General features: G+C 36.3%; 2 protein-coding genes across 3 annotated transcripts in view; one reads left to right on the top strand and one right to left on the bottom strand.

The window, feature by feature from the left end:
* Window positions 1–9136, bottom strand: part of Stat92E (Signal transducer and transcription activator Stat92E) — a 176938-nt gene extending 167802 nt beyond the window's left edge. Inside the window, exon 1 of one of the 2 annotated variants that reach the window (XM_089106763.1) lies at window positions 9057–9136. The gene's annotated coding sequence lies outside the window, so the exon portion shown is untranslated. Of the gene's footprint in view, window positions 1–9052 lie in introns of both variants that reach the window. The other variant, XM_089106762.1, reaches the window with a different exon arrangement.
* Window positions 9137–10904: 1768 nt separating this feature from the next.
* On the top strand, window positions 10905–19751 carry LOC148939241 (uncharacterized). The gene is made up of 3 exons (XM_089106823.1): window positions 10905–10950; window positions 16809–17300; window positions 19498–19751. The coding sequence occupies exons 1-3, from the start codon at window positions 10905–10907 to the stop codon at window positions 19749–19751; spliced, it is 792 nt and encodes a 263-aa protein (XP_088962949.1).
* Window positions 19752–20034: the final 283 nt, after the last annotated feature.

The following is a 20034-nucleotide window of genomic DNA, read 5'->3' as shown; positions in this document are numbered from 1 at the left end:
AACTGCCTTGTGGCACACCACTCAAAATTGGACTCTCACTTGAAAGTGCACTACCAACTATAACTTGCTGGGAAGGCCTGATAAATAATCTGTAATCCACATTAAAGTTCTACTGCCTTGCTTATACTTTTCAAGTTTTTTAAGCAACAAACTAACTGCAATTTTGTCAAATGCTATACTGAAGTCAATATACAATCAATCAAACTTCAAACCAAAATCAGGCATATCTTGGAAATCTTTTATAGCTTCTAGTAACTGTGTACTGCATGACCTGTTTTTTCTGAAACCATTTTGTGATGGATGCCATAATTTATTTTGGTTGAAGTAATCCTGTATCTGATATACAATAATCTTTTCAAGAACTCTTGAAAAAATTGAGGTGTTTGAAATTGGACAATAATTTGCAAATTGGGATTTAGATCCTCCTTTATGGAGGATCTAAATTTATGGCTTTACAACCACTTTCCATGCTGAGGGGCATTTACCACTTAATAGACAATGGTTAAACAAAATTGCAAGAGGTTCAGCTAAACACATGGCAGTTTTCTGAAGAAAAGCTTTAGAAATACCATCTATATCTGGAGCTTTATTAACAGAAAGGTTACAGAGAATTTTTAAATCTGCTCTGAAGAAATATCAGAGTCATCAAAGGGCACTTTGTCTGCTGAAACAAATTCAGTAAAATAGGGCGGACTGCATGCATGGACATCATTGGGATTTACAAAATCTGACAAAAACACTTGATTAAACACATCAGCCTTTTTCTGAGCATCACTTATTAATTCACTAGTAGCTGGGTCATCAAAAATGCATGAATCAGTTGAGGAATCAGTCTTGTTCCTATTAACATACTTCCAAACTTCTTTGGACACCCTCGAATGTTAGTAATGATTGACGATTCGGGTGATTCCCGGTTGACGCGTAGAGAACGAGTGGCGCAATTCTGAGCCCTTTTACATGTGCACCATGAGTCTTCGTTTTTTTCCAACATATACTGTCTCCATTGTTTACTTTTAAGACTAATTGCATCAAGTACAAACTTTGGCAGTCGTCTTCCTTTCTTGAACCTTCTTTTGTGTAATAACGTGGAATGAACCTATCACATACATCTTTTATTTACCTCTCAGATGAACTCAAAAGCAACATCCCCATCTGCATTCCTAGACTGAAGCTCCTCAACAATAGAAACAGAATGGATAAAGTCTTGAATTTCATCATAACAACCCTTGCTATAATCATAATAAAGTTTAGAACCAGAGTTCACTGCTGCAATTACATTCATTGATAGAGACATAACTACATGGCTGCTTTTACCTAGAGGTGGCAGCATCTTAAGATCTAGTATGTCATCTGGATATTTTATGATCACCAAATCTAGTACATGGGGAGTGGAATTACTTCTGAGTCTTGTGGGATCAACAATATGCTGATACAGAAAGCTATCCTGTAAGGTTTGCACAAGTTTAAAAGCAAAACTCTGGTCCGTCCCTGACGTAGCTTGGGATAACCAGTCAATATTGGGCACATTGAAGTCACCAAGAACAAGAATTTTTGAGGAAACAGACGAAAGGTATGACAGATAACTCAGCAGGCGATCATCATTTAACATACTAAATTCATTTCTGGATGGGCTTTGATATATGCCTACAATCCTCACATTTTGGGATACCCCTGGCAACTTAACTTCCATACTAATTACTTCACTAATTCCATAGTAAACAAAACATCAATTTCTGCATATTTCAATTCTGATGATGAAGAAACATAAATACAAATTCCTCTTTTCAAAGGATTGTTGTACACAATATTATTGATACATGTTAGTTTTATGTTCTGATCCTGCTATTGTGTAGGATCAGGACAATCAAGGATCAGTACAACTAAGATGATTACATTTTCCTAGAGGTTGTTTATTAGAGTAGAAATTTTTCTCACGTGTTCTCTCTTTTATATGCTGTCTTTTTTAGCACTAGTGATACTTTCTTTGTGCTTATTGTTATAAAAAGCACTAATTGCTTACCATTTTGGGTGAAAATAGATAAATAAATAAAACTTGAAGCAAAATTCAAATATGTTGCTTGAAGGAAAACATTAAATAACTGAGGTTTGTGTAGAATTACAGGAGCCTCAGTGGTTCCCACACAAATATATAACTCAGATTTGATGCAATTATATACACTATCCCAATATTTCAATGAGATGCTAGAGTAATACTCTTACATAGTTTGGTACTGGTAAGTAAACTTTTAAGTAAACTGCTGGTAAGTAAGCTGGTTAAGCAAGGTGCTGGTAAGTAAACTTTTTTCAATTTGAAACAAGCTTTCACATCTAAGCATAAAATTTACAAAGATTGGCAACATCCACAGTTCCTGTTCAACTGGGATGTAGCTGAATCCTCAACCAGGGAGCAATAAGCAGCCAGACAAGAAAATAATTCCTACAGATGACATCAATGTGCATAATAAGAATGAAATCCTTAGTTCACTTCAAGCTCCAAATTAAGGTAATTGATGTATTGACTGTTCATACAGCACACTCATGATGGCAAAATCCATAACTTGCACACCAGAAAACAAAGCTATGCAACAATAGAACCAAGCTCAATTCTTGCCTTGCAGTAGCATGTACACATCAAGGCTGTGTTATTTGGATTTAATTGAAAATTTGGAGGAAAAATTAGAAAACTTAGTTCAAGAGTCATCTGAGCTGTGCCATGAAAACTCTCTGATTACCACAATAAAACTACACTAATATGGCACTAATTGGCATTAACTGCATGGCGTTAATTGGTAGTATAATCAACAAGATATTCAGCAAAAGTATGTTTGGTAAGCCCAATTCATAAGCAAATTTATTTTTCATTCCCAGGGTAGTCTTAACTGCAGATTTTTTCATGTTTATAATGAGAGCTCAAATTTTTTTTTTAGCATCCTGTTAAAAACACCAAATGTGTGCTTTATTTTAAATAAATTCAAGCAAACATTATATTGTTAAAGGAATGAAAGCATATTTGTTTCATGAAAATTTTAATGAAGAGAATTTTTTTATGTGTCCAGAATGAAATGTTTGTCATGTCAATCTGAAAGACTTCTATGCAAACGCAAGCACCACTCAGTCACAGCACACAAAACTCAGCAAAAGCATGATTGGTAAGTCCAATACTATGCCTAAATTAATTTATTTTTTATTTCTAGGTTAGTCATAACTGCAGATTTTTCATGTTTTTAATGATACAAAATTCCATCTATAAAAATTTTTCCTTAGGTCCAATCAGATTTGCAGAACCAAATCCCGTTTATTTGCATCCCAGTCCCCTCCCTCATGCCAGTATATAGCCCAAGCCTAGAATATAACATTCTAGATTGGTGGTTCTACAGCAGGGGTGTAATTATCTATGGGGCAGGGTGGCAGCTGCACCCCCCTCCCCTTATACGTTTTACAAGTCAGATCAAAACGTCAGGGGGATGAGTTTAAACTCCTCCAAAAGTTCAAAAAATTTTCCCTGTTCTATTCAGAACACAAAATGAGTGCTCCCATCAACAACCCAAAGATAGAACATCTGTTTGTCTAACTAGCTGAACAATTAAATTCTCAATTAGACTAATGGTTTATAAGTGAAAGCTGAAATGAATTTAAGCAAAAATTGTATTGCTAAAGGAATGAAATCATATTTGAGTTATCACACAAATTAAAATGAAGAAACAGAGCAAAAAAAATGTTTTATGTATCCATAATGAAAGTTTTCATGTCAATGTTGAAGACTTCTATGAAAACTAAAGTGCAACTCAGGCAACATAAAACATTGCATTGACATATTAATGTGAAAGATTCTTTACCCTAGATTAAAAAAAGACATTTAATCTGTTCAGTATTGGAGGTGGAAAATGTTCAATTATAGTGAATACTTGAGGCTAAAGTTGTGAGGAATATATAAATTGTTTTTCTAGTTACTTTTTCTTGGCCTGCAATATGAGCTTCATTAGTCCAACTACTACTAAAATAGTGTTGAGAAAAAGCTATTTACACAACCTTAACAGCTTTCCCAGATCAAAAAAGGTGCTAGACTGCCCTTTTGAAAATCAAAAGAAACCAGCCCAGTTCATTTTAGTCTTCTGAGCTAAACATAACAAATAGCCTACTGTAATGAGATAGACAATGATGTCATAACATTCAAAGAATTTCTAAAGAAAAGGAAGGTAAACCAAGAGTAAAGAAATTATATTTAAACTCAAGCTCAAAATTAATACCAAAGATCATGGAAGCTTCTGGAAAAACAACAAACAAGCATCCCCAGAAATTCTAGTAGCATTTCTTCTCAAACTCTGAAATGCTTCCTGTCTCAATAAATTGGGAATGGAATTTTCCTTTGTCAGTGGTCAGCACTTTTTCTATAATGTAAAAAAGGGGGTCATGGGAAAATGGGAAAAAAGGGGTCGTAATTCTGTTGTTAATATTGGAGCAAAGATTCAGTCATTAATTCATTATAGTATTATTATTAGATTCATTCATTAGCATATATTCTTAGAGTATTGTTAGAACCATACCTTTTTTGTATTGGAACCTTTGTAACTTGTAAGTCATCATAATAAATCTTATTTTTTTATAATCATATACCTTACTTGTTTATTTTAATATCTATATAGGTATATTGGCCCAAACCTCTATTTCTACCTCAAGGCCACTTCCATAGGCTAGAGCCTGCATTTAAGCTAAGCACAGCCTACACTTTTAGGATAACTGTTGGTACACACTTAACATATGACAAGTCTAGGCCAAATGTAAACATGAGAAAAGAAGAAACATAACATTAATTTTGTACAATTTTACTTGAGAGGTTTCTTACTATCTTGAAAGCAATTGAGTTAGGTGAAGTTTTCAGGAATGAGCTGAGGGGCTAAAATATAGCCTACCCTAGGAATGTATTGTCAAGCAGCTATCTTTACTCTTTCCTTATTTCTAAGGCTTAGAAGACTGCATAGATGACACATCTATAGCATAACTAAATTTTCCCAAAAATAACATTTTACCATGCTTAGAAACTTCTTGCTATCTCAGATAGTACTTGAGTGAAGTAAATGAAACTTTCAGTCAGAAAAGAATCCAAAATGGCCTAAAACAAACACTGGGAAGGTATTGACAAGCTACCATGTCTACTCTCTTCTTATTTCTAAGGCTTAGAAGATTGCATATATGACAGGTTAATTGTGAACAAAAATGATTTACCTTATTTAATTCATATGAATCTCTCTTTCATTGGTTTTAGGTCTTGAAATGCAATTCCCATTATTTCAGTTGAATTTCAAGCCACACCAAGAGTTCTTTTACTAAATTTAAGAGATAGATTTAGGCTACAAATCTTAGTAAAACTGGCAAACAGTGATTCATCAGAAGGATATATGCTAGAACAAAAGTCAGGCGTTTTGAGATTACTAATTTTAGGCTCCTTTTTCTTGTTAATGTTGTGCTTTTGACAATTACCCCCCCCCCCTCCATTGTTCCATATTGTGTTTTCTATTTGTGCTATATGCAAAGCTAAAACAAAAAAAAATAGCACCATCAGATTCCTTATTTTATGCTCCTATTTAAAATAATAGTCACCTCCCCCCCTGAAAATGCACTCCCCTCCCCCTGATGGATGCAAATATAGCCCTTATAATTACCTCACCTTCAAATTACTTTACATTGCACTTGCTAGCAAAAAGGATGAATCCTGTCTCTGCCAGCTTTAGTAATGATAGTTAGTCCTCTGTTGGACAATCTAAGTTATTAAAAAACTAAAAAGAACTAAGCTCTTAGTTTTTTGTTCTCTCCAATGTAAAATAAGCTGCAGACTAAAGAAACCTAGTTTTGGTGTGAGCAAAATGAATGAACTTTTAGAGATTTTATAAGTTCAGGGTGCTAGAATAGGTTTGAAAATTAATGTTAAGAACACTAAGTCATTAAGGCTAGGAATAAGCAAGGCCATACCCAGGAATTTTTTGGAGAGGGTTTTACTCAAAAAAAAATTCAGGGGGGGGGGTGTACATAAAAAAACTAAAAAATCACATACAAAATTTTTTTGTATCCATTTTTGTTGAGTCAGACAAACATTTGGGGGGGAGGGTTCAAACCCCCCTAACCCCCCCCCTCTGGGTACAGCCTTGGGAATAAGTGAAGATGAAAAGGTAACATTGGGTAACAAAAAGATTTATCATTTGGGCAGCTTCACTTACCTTGGTAGTATTGTTAGTAAAGGTGGTGGGGAGCAGTGAAGATGTTAAGTAGAATAGCTAAGGCTCAGGGTGTTTTTCCACACTTAAAAAAAAGTTTGGAAGAATATGAAGATAGGTCTACAAACCAAGGCTAGAATATGGAAGCAACAGTGATCAAATATGGCTCTGAAGCATGGGCGCTTGTAAAAGTGGATGAAAATTTGCTAGATGTTTTCTAGAGAAATTGCCTACAGATTGTTCTGGGTACCCAGCTCACTGACTGTATTTCAAACAGTAGGCTGTACAAAAAATGTGATTCAATCTTGCTTTCTATGGCTATAATGAGAGAAGCATGTGTAGCTGTGTTGACCTCAGGCAGCTTAGTGCTGAGGTGAGTTGTTAATAGCAGTAGTATATTATAAATTAATAACTTGAGAACCAAGATTAGAATATTGGAAGCTATAATGATGACAATGGTCAAGTATGATTCTGAACTATATGTACTCTAAAAAGCAGAGGAGTATTTTCTAGAAAAAAAGTCTGGATTGCTTTGGGTACCTGACTGACTGCATCTCAAACAGTAAGCTGAACAAAAAAAATGTTGGTAAATTTACAGTTTTCAGCATAATTTAGCTAGGATGAAAGTGAATATACCACTTGATGCTTTTTTTATGCTCCTTCATAATTAAATAATTGCTTCTTGGCTTATATTATAATTGCTTATATTATAAGCCTTTAAAGGGCTCAAAACAGCCAATGGTAACCACAAGTTTGAAAATGTGTTTAAAAAAAATTTGTAGATTCACCCAAATATTTAATACTATATTAATCAGGATTCTTTGCACATCAGGGGGGGGAGTGGGGTGTAAAGCATAGTATATATTAAATATGTAACCTGACCTAACTTAGGTACTTTTTTCCCCTAACCCCCCCCCCCAAAAAAAAAGTTTAAATATTATAAATACAGTGACAAATCACTGTTTGCAATCCTCAGCATAGGAATTGTCCATTGAAAGAAACCTGTTTGACTAGTTTTTTTTAGCATGTTTGCTGTACATATCATACATGTGTTACAGATACTACAACAGTACCTCAGATTTTTTTCTGGCTTTAGTTCTGAAAATATAATTCCTGTTATTTGAGTAGAATTTTAAGCCATATCAATATTTCTCCTTTCAAAATTTAGGAAATGTATTAGCATATCTTTAAAACTTTATAAATTGGGATTAAGCAAAGTTGTGAAGCTGAAAACAATTTTGTTGTACTTCATTTAAGCACAAGATCTATTTTGCAAGGTTTCACTTTTATAGCAAACAGATTTTTAAAGGTCATCAAACGTCAAGACCCTCTAGAGGAAGAAGGAGTGGAGGTAGGTATTTTGGTAAATTTTTTACCAAATCATATTATTGATTAACAACTAAAGTGAATATACCATTTGATGCCTTTTTTATGTTGATGACAAATATAATAATCATTTTTGTCAGAAATGAATTATAGCCCCCCCCCCCAACTTAACCTAACCCCCACCCCCAAATGTGCAAATATATATTGGGAATTAACATATATAGGGGGGGGGGCTAAAATTAATTTCCGACAGAAATGATTATTATATTTGTAATCAGCATAAAAAAAGGCATCAAATGGTATATTCACTTTATTTGTAAGTCAATAATATTATTTGGTAAAAATTTGCCAGTACTTCAAAATACCTTCCTGGGACATACTTTAGACTGTTGACCCATCCCTGAAAGTTCCATTTTCCTAATCTAACCCCTTTCCAAGATGCACATCCACCATATGGCTAATATGGGGGTTAAAGGTCAGTTGTGATGCAAATGAATGTTATATCTAGATTCAGGATGCAATTCTGAGTATATATTTGCACATTAGATGGAGGGGATATATGCTCTTTAAATATATAGGTTTTAAGAAATTCATGCATTTCTTAGAAAAACAAGGAAAGAAGTGAAGATAAGCATGTTTCTGAAACATTTTTCCTTATGTCCATTTGGGCTCCTTTGCTTATAATAACCTACTGGTTGGCTAATTAATAGATTTTTAGCCTATATGTGTACACTTTCAAATTAGCCATCTGGTCTGAAAACCATCCAAAAAATAACCCTTCCAAAAACCAGCAAACATGTGTGTGGCCTAGGATAAAGCATTGAGGCTTCAGAGAGAACACTGAATGTCAAATGAGGTCTAGGCTATGTGATTTGTCTCCTAGCCTACAGGCAAAATTAACTGTCATAAAAAGGTTCAAGGCTAGGCCTATCATTATAACCTATACATCAAATTTCAGTGCATATTGTTTAGTGCAACAAACTTGATAAAGTTTACCATATTTTGGTAGGCCTATTAAAATATAAATAAATAAATATTCAGTAAATATTTACCAAATAATTTTTTTGAGTTATGACTAAAGTGGATGTACCACTCAATGCCTTTTTTTAAGCTCTTTAAAAATATAGGCCTAATAGGCTAATCATTTTTGTCAGAAATGAATTTTAGCCCCTACCCCTATAAATACCAGTTCAGGGTATATAGGCCTATTTGCACAGTCGGGGGGGGGGGGGAAAGTTACTTACCTCTCATTTACATCAGAAATAAAATTACCCCCCCCCCTAATGTGCAAATATATACCCTGAATTGGTATATATAAGGGATGGGGGCTAAAATTCATTTCCGACAAAAACGATTAGGCTATTATATTCGTAAAGAGCATACAAAAAGGGCATTGAATGGTAGGCCTATATTCACTTTAGTCATAGGCTAGGCCTAACTCAATAATATGATTTGGTAAATATTTACTGAATATTCATGTTAAATCATTAAGAGCAAGACTTATAGAACAAACTTACTAACAACAAATTTTAGTAGGCTATAGTAAGGCTAGCCTAGCCAGGCTTCCAATTTGTTTATTTTATAAAAATATCCTGGCAATGTTGCTGGTGTTATGTCGTAGCTATGGGCTATATTGTTTTATTTGGGGGGACTTGTTTTATTTGGGCGTTCGGTAGGCGTTTCGCTCGGGCTAAAGTGAAAGTTTTCTTTTCAAAGGAATGTAAACAGTAACATTAAAACTTACAATAAGGAAAAATTATTACTGCATAAGGAGTACTTCCCCCTTTTACTCCCATGTGCCATGTTTCCTCCTAATTCCCTACTAGGAATCGTTTTTAAGGCATAGAGGATAAATTGTCAAACTTCAGTGTAAAGACACAGGGCTAAGGAGCCCCCCCCCCCCTTACATACCGAATAATTAAAGTTGGTTTTGACTTTGATTGATTTTAAAAAGATTGAAAACAACTGTTTTCCAAGAAAAAGTGTTTCAAACAAATTAAGAGCTATTTTAAATTTAAACCTAATTTTAAAGCAACCTAAGTCATATGATAATCCAAAATTAAAACGAATAGAAGATTCTATCGATGAATATTTGTGACCCGATACAAACAGGAATTCAAATGAATGAGTTCGTCAAATTCAAAATGAAAGAAGTTAACGCAAACTGCAATAAGGCTACCGCCCTCTGGACCTTTTAAATGCTATATTCTTTTGCACTTTACTGAAAACAAAATATATCTTAAATATTACTCTCGTTCGATGTTGATAAACTAAAATTCTTTAGACTCTGGGAATTAACATCATTATAAATTAAACAGTCAGTCTACTTTAGGTAGTTCTTTTCAGTGGTATTTTTTATCACGGTAATTATCTTTCTTTTTTGTTGTTGTTGTTGATATTTTGACAAATAAAAACACCACTTTTCATGTACTTGTCGTTTGGAATGAAATAAAAATGAAGTTTGAGCCGTTTAGACCGTAATTTTATTACATGAAGCACCAACTTATTACAAGGAAGTCAATAGTAGGGTCACGAGAGCCCAAATCACCATTTTCTCGTTAGTAAATACTGGAAAAGCTAATGATTAAAGGTTTTAAAAAAGGTGCCGATACAGGCTCAGCTAAAGGCTTCAACCACTATCTTATTATATGTAAGTTCAGCCAGACAACCCACATGACGGATCCAAAGAAGGAAAATCCGCAAGTCAAAACTGAGTTTCAGCTCCAGCTTAACAATCTTTTCTATGTCCTGTCTGTACATACCAGCATTGGGGGGTCGACAATATACACCGAAATTTTTTATCTAGAAGACTGACAAAGGCTCTTGGCCATATCAAAAGAATATAAAGAATCTGTATCTCTGACAAGACAATATATATATATATATAGTGGAAATAAGGTGGTTACTATTCACCGATCCTACAGAATCACCTGAAGAATGCTTACAAGTTGGCAAGACAATCTTTTCAAAACGACACAGATAAGAATTGGTCAGAAATGGTGTTTGAACTCCAATAAGTAGTGGAATCACAAAATCTAATGTGAGTGTGGGAAAAAACAGGCGACTTGCCTGTCTCCATGGACTTCCTGAAAGATAAAAATGCGAATCTTATTTAAACAAGAGAAGTTCACCTGGAGATGTATAAAGAGTAGTTCTGTGAGCAGCTTAACGCTCATGATGCATCCTTGACCTACTTCGTTTCAGATTGTCGAGAGAGGTAGATCCAAAGCTAACGGCGGTTCTTGATGTTCTTCTAGCTCTTAAAAATATAAATAAAAGCTAAACTTCTGGAGAAGCTGGCATTCCTGCCAAAATATACAAATTATCTTCGGCTCTCTTTTGCCAACTGAAAGACATCCCGCTTCGGATATGGGAGAAAGATCAATTTTCAAGAGATTAGAAGCTCTTAGTACTGGTACTGTCCTATAAAAACGGCAAGCAGGTGGTTAGTTCAAACTAATAAGATATATCTTTCCCAGACAACAGCATGAATAGTTTTCATATTTAGTTACTCAAGTGCTTGAAAGACTCAAATGACACTTTCACCAGGCATAAGAAATTAGTTTCAGGCCGTTAGAGTCTACTAAAAGCATATTCTTATCCCCTGCCTGATTTTACAACAGTATCAAATATTTTATCTGCTAGTCTTCATATGTTTTATCAGCTTTGTTGAAGGGCTTGATTGCTATAAGGCTGAGCTGGCATTTACAAGATCAGAGTAGCGAACAATTTGCCACCAGACCTGATCAAAATATTAAAGTAGCCTTTAAATCCACAAATACGATCTCCCAACAAATATACAACGGAATTTGACGTCAAGTCAAAAGCAAGAAAAAGTGCGCCCTCTTTCCTCAGTCCTGTTCAAAAACATCGCTGACAGGGCAACGGCAAATTCACATTGTAATTATTAGGGTTTCGTATTCGTAGAGAGGCAAAGAAAATCAATCACTCTCATAGACCTCAACTTTGTAGGCTATGAAGCCCTTTTGCGTAGTCCGTCTGTAGAATTCTAAAAAAAAAAGGTCACTCGTGTTTCTCTTTACATCAAAGAAAGCTAGATTTTATTGTCGGCAACACCAAAACAAGGGGGATAGAACAAAGAACCCCAATGACCCAGAAATTAAACTGGAGGGTAAAGCCATCAATACTCTAGAGGAGTTCTGTTAGCATGAATAGGGAAAATACGGGGCACGCTCAAAAGTATGAAGAATCCCTCAGTAGAAGCTACGAGATTAGATTGAAAACTAAGATGAACGTGGATAAGAACACTATTCGTTTTTTACACTTGTGAAATATGGCCTCTAAAGGCAGAAGAAATTCACATCCTAGATGCATCCGATCATCGCTGTATCAGCCATATTCTACGGATCATCGTTGCATCAACCATATTCTACGGGTTAGCTCATGATGTCATATGTCAAAAATAGAAATTTTAAAATCCTATGTCTCAAAAGACCCCTGTCGGTGACTATGAAAGAAAATGGCTGACATTTCTTGGAGGTATGCTACGAAGAACCAATTGGTACCATATCATATGGTGTCCTCACCTTTGACCACCTACCAACTTTGAAACCGAGGGCTTGCGGCAAGGAAACCAATCTCTGGCAGACATTCAAGAATGACCAGAACTTTATGGTAGCTTTCGCCGACACGGGCTTCTCTTGGGTAAGGATCAGTTGGAGATGACAGAAGAAGCAATCTCTGACTATTCATGTTGGAAAATATCCATCGTCACTTCGCTCATTGGTGCAGGACAAGATGCATCTTTGTCTTGTTCTTGCCGAAAGTAAAGTGAGTAACTATTATGTGACCATTTTACATTTTTGGGTTAAATAGCTTACGTTGTGGAAAGGAAATGTAAAATCAATGCTAGATAGCTAAGAAATAGTGCTTTTTAACCTTGTTTTTACCTTTGACTTTAGTTGAACTATATTTAACTTTAAGCCTTTTAGCCACAGCTTAGCTTCAAGGGCTCAAGTCCGAACATAATCTTGTCGTTTTTTTTTGCCCCGTTTCCATTTGGCACTTTGGGGTTTAATTTCAGTTTTATGGATGATAAGCTTCCCGAAATATCAACAAAACTATCTAGAGAAACAACCAGATTCTCATTTAATGTTCTAAGGACATAAGGCCAAATCACTCGGAAATTTAAAAACCATATTTTTCTATTTCATGTTGAGAAAACAGGTTTCTTGCATTTTCATTGGTTAATTAATTTTTCGTCATGTCCCAAAAATTTATAGAATATACAAAGTATAAGACTTATGGTATATGCTAATGGGTTATACTCAACAATTTCGATAATTTTAAGAACAATAAAGTACAAAAATTAATTTTCGACAGAATTTTTTTTTTATTTCACTTCAATTGGTTGACTTGCTTTCCACTTTGTCCACAATTGAGTAAATCAAAACTTAAGTCGATATCGTAAAGTTTGCCCTCTTTAATGTTTAGTTTCTATCAATTCCGCAAATTTCCAAACATTTTCAGCGTAGTATACTTTTTGTTTAAACAAGAATTTTGTGTTTCGTTAACCAACTGCAATGAGAGTTGTAAAAATTTAACAAACTACCGTGTTTTCACTAATTTCGGAAACTGAATCATCATAAATTTTCGAATTAGGCTGCAAATATACCTATAACCTTACAAAATTCTGAACAAAAGCTGTGAAATGTAAAAAATTTTTCGGTGTCAATTTAGAGTTTGCGGATTTTCTAACCATTTGCTAAACAAATTCTTTTAAAATATAAACTTCAAATATTTCTTTTAGCGTAGCATGCTTTTGAAAAAATAAAAATTATTTTGAGAGTCACCTACAACAAACATGATTAATTCAACTTTTTTTCTCGTGCAAAAAAAAAACAGACATTGGGTGAACCTCATGCTGGATCCTCATCAAATACCAAATTTGCTGTGTCAATAATTTCTTCTAACACCGTTACTGTAAATGCCACCGTCTTCATCATGTAATTTGATTCAATGTAAATAATTATTTTTGTTTCTACTTCCTTTACAATTGGCAATCGGCTTGTGATATGCAAAACTCTTGCGTGTCTTGAACACATGCCACATTGAAGCTTAAAATTTGAAGCTAGAATCTGCATGATTCAACCCCCACCAATTAAAACAAAAGTCAGATATTAGTGCAAGTTTAGCTTAAATGACCTCTGGAGGGTTTAGGGGTCAGTAGCCATTCTCTTATTTTTTGGTAATTTCCATTGATTTCTAGTTTGACTAATTATTTCAAAATCTTTTTGTTTCGGGATTCGTCTTCTTCTTCTTCTTCTAATTCACAACAGGCGGGCTATTCAGTTGGTACTATTTAGCCCTCTTCTTTTTGCTTCACTCTGTGGGCTACAGAGCTACTGTCTTGGTTGTCTCTTATTTATTAGATATTCTCAGATATCTTTCAGTTGATCTTTTGATTCAAGGAGTTCAAATACAAGATGATAGATATCGATTTCTGTGCTCTCTGTGCAGGTATAGTTGGCTAGGCTCTTGGCTGATAGTGAGATTTTGTGGTGTTTGAAGCATTTTAACAGTTTACAATGCAAGGTATATTGTGCAGACGTCAGCATATTACATTCAAATAGGCAATGGTAAATTATTTCATTATTCATATTACAGTGCCTTCAAAAAGGAGACAGGGGGATTGAACCACTTGAATTAGAAAATTTATATGAGAATGCAAGGAAATTTATTCCATTTGTGCCAGAATAACTTCTATGATAAATTTTAGAAAGATACTTGTTGGAAGAAGGAAAGGATAGTATTAATCTTACTAAAATTAATATCTGATAGCCACCATCGGTAAATATCACTAATTTGGATTGGTCTCCCACTTGGCTGGTCAATATTTACAGCATTTTTTGCTATTTCATCAACCTGATGATTACCACTTATGCCAGAGTGGCTAGAAATGTACTGAAAATAAGTTTTTATGCCTCTTGAAGCAAGATTATCAATAATACTGAGACAATGATAAGTGTCAATGTCCAACTTATATTGAGGAGCTGAGGCAAGCAATTCAAGGCTTGATAGAGAGTCGGAATATATGATAATATTATTTGAATTTGCAATCAAAGGTTGGTTTTCCTTAAGGTGTTCTAATGCCAGGATTATGACATTTAACTCAGCAGACATTATAGATAAACTATTATATAATCTCTCGCCCATCGCAATTTTCAGGTGAGGAAGGATAAAACCACTTGCAACCTTCTCATTCATTTTTGACTCATCCTCAAATATTTGGAAGTTATTTTTATAGGTAATTGTATTAAATTCTGCAAATTTTTTCTGGACAAAAGCAATGGGGTTTAAATCTTTATTCCACTTTGAGAATTCATTATTTATTATGGGATTTGACCAATTCCATGGGAGGGATCTGGGGAAAGTGGGTGCTATAGACTTTGCTGGTATGGGTAACTTCTTCTGAATATTGGCATAAGAATTTGCAATGCCTCTAGACATGGCTGGATTTCGTAACCAATTATGTAGGGTGTGTGAGCTATTTGATTCAATTTTTTTAAGATGTTTTGTCAAGAGAAACCTACGTCTCTCCCTGATTGTTGTTAATCCACTCTCCATAAGCAGAAACTTGGTGCTTGTGGGTTTCCTAAGACCAAATATGAGACGTATTATATCATTTTGTGTTGTTTCAATTTTTTGCATCTGGGTCTTTGCACATGCATCATAGACGATGAGCCCATAGTCAATATGGGGTCTTATATGTGATTTATAAAACTGGAGTAAGGTTTACTCTTTACAACCCGAGGGTGTGGAAAGAAGTCTTTTTAGTATATTTGTTTTTCTATAGCATTTTTTTATTGTGTTTGAAATGTGGAGGTGGAAATTAAGTTTTTGGTCAAGCATGAGACCTAGGTAATTAATATGATTATCTTCTGGAATAGTTGTTTTATTTAGAGTTATTTTTGCATTAACATGGTTTCGCTTCCGGTGAAATTGGATTATTTTTGACATGGAGGGTGCAATGGGTAAATCTGAATGTTGAGAGAATTTTTCAAACTGGAAAAGTGACTTTTGCAGATTCGACTGTGCTATCTGAAAGGTGTTGCCAGATGACCATAGCACCAGATCATCAGCATATTGTAGATTCGTGTGGGGTAGGTTATGTCCCAGAGATATAGGGCAAATAGGATGCAACTGATGACTGCTCCTTGAGGTAGGCCTTTGGTTATTGTGTTTTGGGGTGAAGAGGCTGAACCAACACAAACGATGAAACTTCGCGCTTCTATGAAGGATTTAATAAAAGATACTAGCTTAGGGGGTACTCCAAGGTTTGCAAGTTTGTTTAAAAGGTTTTGGTAATTCACATTGTCATATGCCCTTTCAAAATCAAGGAAAGCTGCAAATAGGACATTATTATTTCAGAAAGATTCTTTTTTGCATTTGTTAGAAAAATGAAAGCATCTGTTGAGGAGTGGTGTTTCCTGAATCACGTTTGAGTTTGAGGGATCATATTATTTTTTTCAACAAACCAGAGGAGTCTGTGATAGATCATTTTCTCCATTATTTTCCCCATCACAGGAGTAATCATTATGGGCCTATAAGACTCAGGGTTATCTTTTGGTTTATTTTTCTTTAGGATTGGTAGGAGGGACGAACATTTCCATATATTGGGGAACCTAGAAGATGCCCATGCGTGATTATAACAATTTAGTAGTTCTTGTTTGTATGAAGGTGTGAGATTCTTTATCCATGTAGGGTGTATATTGTCATAGCTGCCGCTAGTTTTGGTCCTAATATGATGTATTGCATAATTCAATTCCTGGATTGAAAATGGATTAGTTATGTGCTCAGATCCTGGGCGTGGTTGGTAACTTAGGTTCGTAGGAATTGTGGACAGTTTGCTTTGATTAGTTGATGTTAGCTTATTATCAAAAAGAGTTCCAAATAGGTTAGCTTTTTCATTATCATTGTCAAAATGGGTATTATTATGTATAAGCTCATACAGGAGTGGGTTGGGGGAAGTCTTTTTCCCACAGATGTGGCTTATGACTCTATGTATAATTGGCGCATGTGTTTCTCTGGAGAGATTATTTGCAAAATTATTCCAGTATTTATATTTAGCATCTATTATAGTCCTTTTTAGATTAGATTCTGCTTGTAATTATTTTTTTAATCTATTCATGAGTAGTAGTCTCTGTTGTATTTATATTTACCCTCATAATTCATTTTACTTGCTGTTTGTTTTTGGGTTTCATCTATTAATAGTGAATATATTAGTGAATATAAAAATATTCACTGTTATAGTGAATATAATAGTAGTGCTACGACAAGAATGTCACAAATCAGCAAGAGCTGACAAAAAAGCCTACTGGTCTAATGTTGCCAGTCATATGGAAAGAGCCGCATCAAGGAAAGATACACGAAAACTCTATCAGATACTTCGAGAATGCACTGGGAAGAAGAAGCAAACTACCATCCCATCGCTTAAGGCAAAAGATGGGAAAATACTCACAAGCAGCGAGGAACGTATCAAAAGATGGCGAGTTCATTTCAAAGAGCTATTGAGACCAGGAGACAATAGTAATCGAAAGCAACCCCTTACAGAACCGCAGAACCCCCCGCACAACCAGGCTTATGAAAATGTATGTACGGACCCACCCTCCAGGGATGAAGTAATTAAGGCGATCCAAGTTCTGAAAAACCATAAAAGCCGAGGAATAGATGGGATTCCTGCAGAGTTACTAAAAGCTCTCCCCAAAGTGGCGGTGGATGAACTTCATAGCGTGATAACCGAAGGTTGGGACAATGAATACATCCCAGATGACTGGAAGACCTCAATAATTGTCCCTATCTTCAAAAAGGAGACCGAATGGACTGCAGAAACTACCGAGGTATATCCTTTATTCCAGTTGCTGCCAAGCTGTCCGCAGTCATACTTTTAAATACATTCAGAGACACCAGATACAGCCGAACGCAACCCAACCAAGCAGGGTTCAGGCCGGGTATGGGTTGCTATGACCAGATTTTTAGCCTGCGACAGATCTTTGAACAAGGTTTAAACACCAACTGAAAACAATCTAAATCTTCAAAGACCTCATGACTGCGTTTGATTGAGTCTATCATGATATACAGTCGTAGGCAATAACAGAAAAGAATGTGCTTAAGAAGATCATCAGTTTGCTCAGGACATACTATACTGAACCAGAGACCCGGATAAGATTTGATGGCGATCTTTAAGATATTGTCCACTTTAAGTAAGGGTTACATAAAGGCTGTGTTCTTTCACACATTTTGTTCAACTTCGTCATCAATTGGATCCTCAGGGTCCTGGACAATTATAAAGGTGTTGCAGTGAGCCCGTCCTTCTCCGTCACAGATCTTGACTATGCTGACGATGTGGACATGCTTGCTGAATCCGTTGCAGAAGCCCAGGCTATGATAAATGACGTGGCAGTCAAAGCACTTTCAACTGGTCTCCAAATAAGCCTACCAAAAACAAAATCCATGCGAACAGATGGGATTGATGAAACCCCTGTGACCCTAAATGGTAATCAGATAGAGGACGTCCAGTCGTTCAATTACCTCGGATCGATGGTAAACCCTGCCGGTGAATCTTCAGAAGAAATCCAGAGCGGCATATCGTCAGGCTGGAGTGTCTTCCTTCAATTACGGAAATATCTCTGGAAGCGGAGCGAAATATCACTACGCACAAAGCTCCGAGTGTATGAAGCTATGGTTCTCTCTGTCCTTTTCTATGGATGTGAAACGTGGTCACTTAAAGCAGCCGAAGCGTTGAGCTTGAATATATTTCACCACAAATGCCTGCGCTATATCCTGGGCATCCGCCTCCTAGATAGAATTTCGAATGAAGAAGTAAGGAGAAAATGTGGGGATCGCCCACTTGTCTCCGAGATTGTTGAGCAGAGGAGACTGAGATGGTTTGGCCACACAATGCGGAGACCAGATGACCATATAAGCAAAAAATACCTCAAATGTCTACCACTACCTGCTTGGAAGAAGAGGGCAGGAGACCAAAAGAAGACGTGGCTAGCAACAGTTAGGTCTGATCTGGAGCCAATCAGGGGATTCCGAAAATCGGCCGTCGCTGGGACCACCAGTGGCTGGAAATGGTGGAGCCTGCCACCCTCGAGCGAAACCTATGGAAGGAGACATGCCGTCATCTGCTGGGTGCCACGATGAGTCTGGATGCGGCTTGAACGTGCAACAAGTACAAGTACAAGTAAATACATCCTAAAAGACCTATTTTCCAGAACTTTCAACCACGTTCAACAAAATGGATATCTCAAAATTTTGATTGATGTGTTTGGGAAAATGGTGGCCGTGAGAGGGGCGTTAGTCACTATCCAATCACTCTCAACTATTAAAAAGGCACTAGCCCTTTCAATTTCCTATTGAATGAGCTCTTTTGAAGTTTCTTCGACAATGCTTTCAATAAAAACCTTATATGCCCCCAGGGCATAACTTACAACCCTTGCACTAAGGGCTCTGAGGGGGTTATTATCCTAAAAGACCTAATTTCCTTAACTTTCAACTAAGTTGAACAAAATAGATATCTCAAAATTTTGATTGGATGTGTTTGGCAAAACGCTGGGCGTGAGAAGGGCATTAGTCGCTATTCAATCACTTTCAACTATTAAAAAAGGCACTAGCCTTTTCAATTTCCAATTGAATGAGCCCTTTTGAAGTTTCTACGACAACTCTTTCAATAAAAACTTTATATGCCCCCAGGGCATAACTTACAACGCTTGCCCTGAGGGCTGTGGGGAGAGGGGTTGTCATCCTTAAAGACCTTATTTCCAAAACTTTCAACTGCGTTGAATAAAATGGCTATCTAAAAACAGCCATTTTTAGATAGCCCCCAACCAAGCAGGGTTCAGGCCGGGTATGGGTTGCTATGACCAGATTTTTAGCCTGCGACAGATCTTTGAACAACGGTTTAAACACCAGCAGGAAACAATCCAAATCTTCATAGACTTCATTACCGCGTTTGATTCGGTCCATCGTGATGCCATATGGGAGGCAATGAGAGAGGACAGTGTGCCTGAGAAGATCATCAATCTGCTCGACGCATACTATGCTGGAACAAAGGCCCGGGTAAGAGTCGATGGCGATCTTTCAGATCTGGTCCTGATCGAAGAAGGTGTCCGTCAAGGCTTTGTCCTTTCACCAACTTCGTCATCGATTGGATCCTCAAGGTCCTGGACAATTATAAAGGCGTTGCAGTGAGCCCGTCCTTCTCCGTCACAGATCTTGACTATGCTGACGATGTGGACGTGCTTGCTGAATCCGTTACAGAAGCCCAGGCTATGATAAATGACGTGGCAGTCAAAGCACTTTCGACTGGTCTCCAAATAAGCCTACCAAAAACAAAATCCATGCGAACAGATGGGATGGATGAAACCCCTGTGACCCTAAATTGTAATCAGATAGAGGAGGTCCAGTCGTTCAAATACCTCGGATCGATGGTAAACCCTACTGGCGAATCTTCAGAAGAAATCCAGAGCGGCAT

The sequence above is a fragment of the Artemia sp. Qi Xiang Cuo genome, chromosome 21 (genome assembly GCF_049724085.1).
Source record: "Artemia sp. Qi Xiang Cuo chromosome 21, ASM4972408v1, whole genome shotgun sequence".
Lineage (NCBI taxonomy): Eukaryota > Metazoa > Arthropoda > Branchiopoda > Anostraca > Artemiidae > Artemia > Artemia sp. Qi Xiang Cuo.
Note: the sequence above shows the minus strand (reverse complement) of the source record. Positions and strands in the feature narration are given on the sequence as shown.

Excerpts from the sequence above, each read along its gene's own strand:
- LOC148939241 (XM_089106823.1), top strand. The coding sequence starts at position 10,905 with ATGGGAGAAAGATCAATTTTCAAGAGATTAGAAGCTCTTAGTACTG. Across the intron at positions 10,951-16,808 it reads ATTAGAAGCTCTTAGTACTG|TGAATATAATAGTAGTGCTA; the intron begins GTACTGTCCTAT and ends TCACTGTTATAG. Across the intron at positions 17,301-19,497 it reads TCATAGCGTGATAACCGAAG|ACTTCATTACCGCGTTTGAT; the intron begins GTTGGGACAATG and ends AAATCTTCATAG.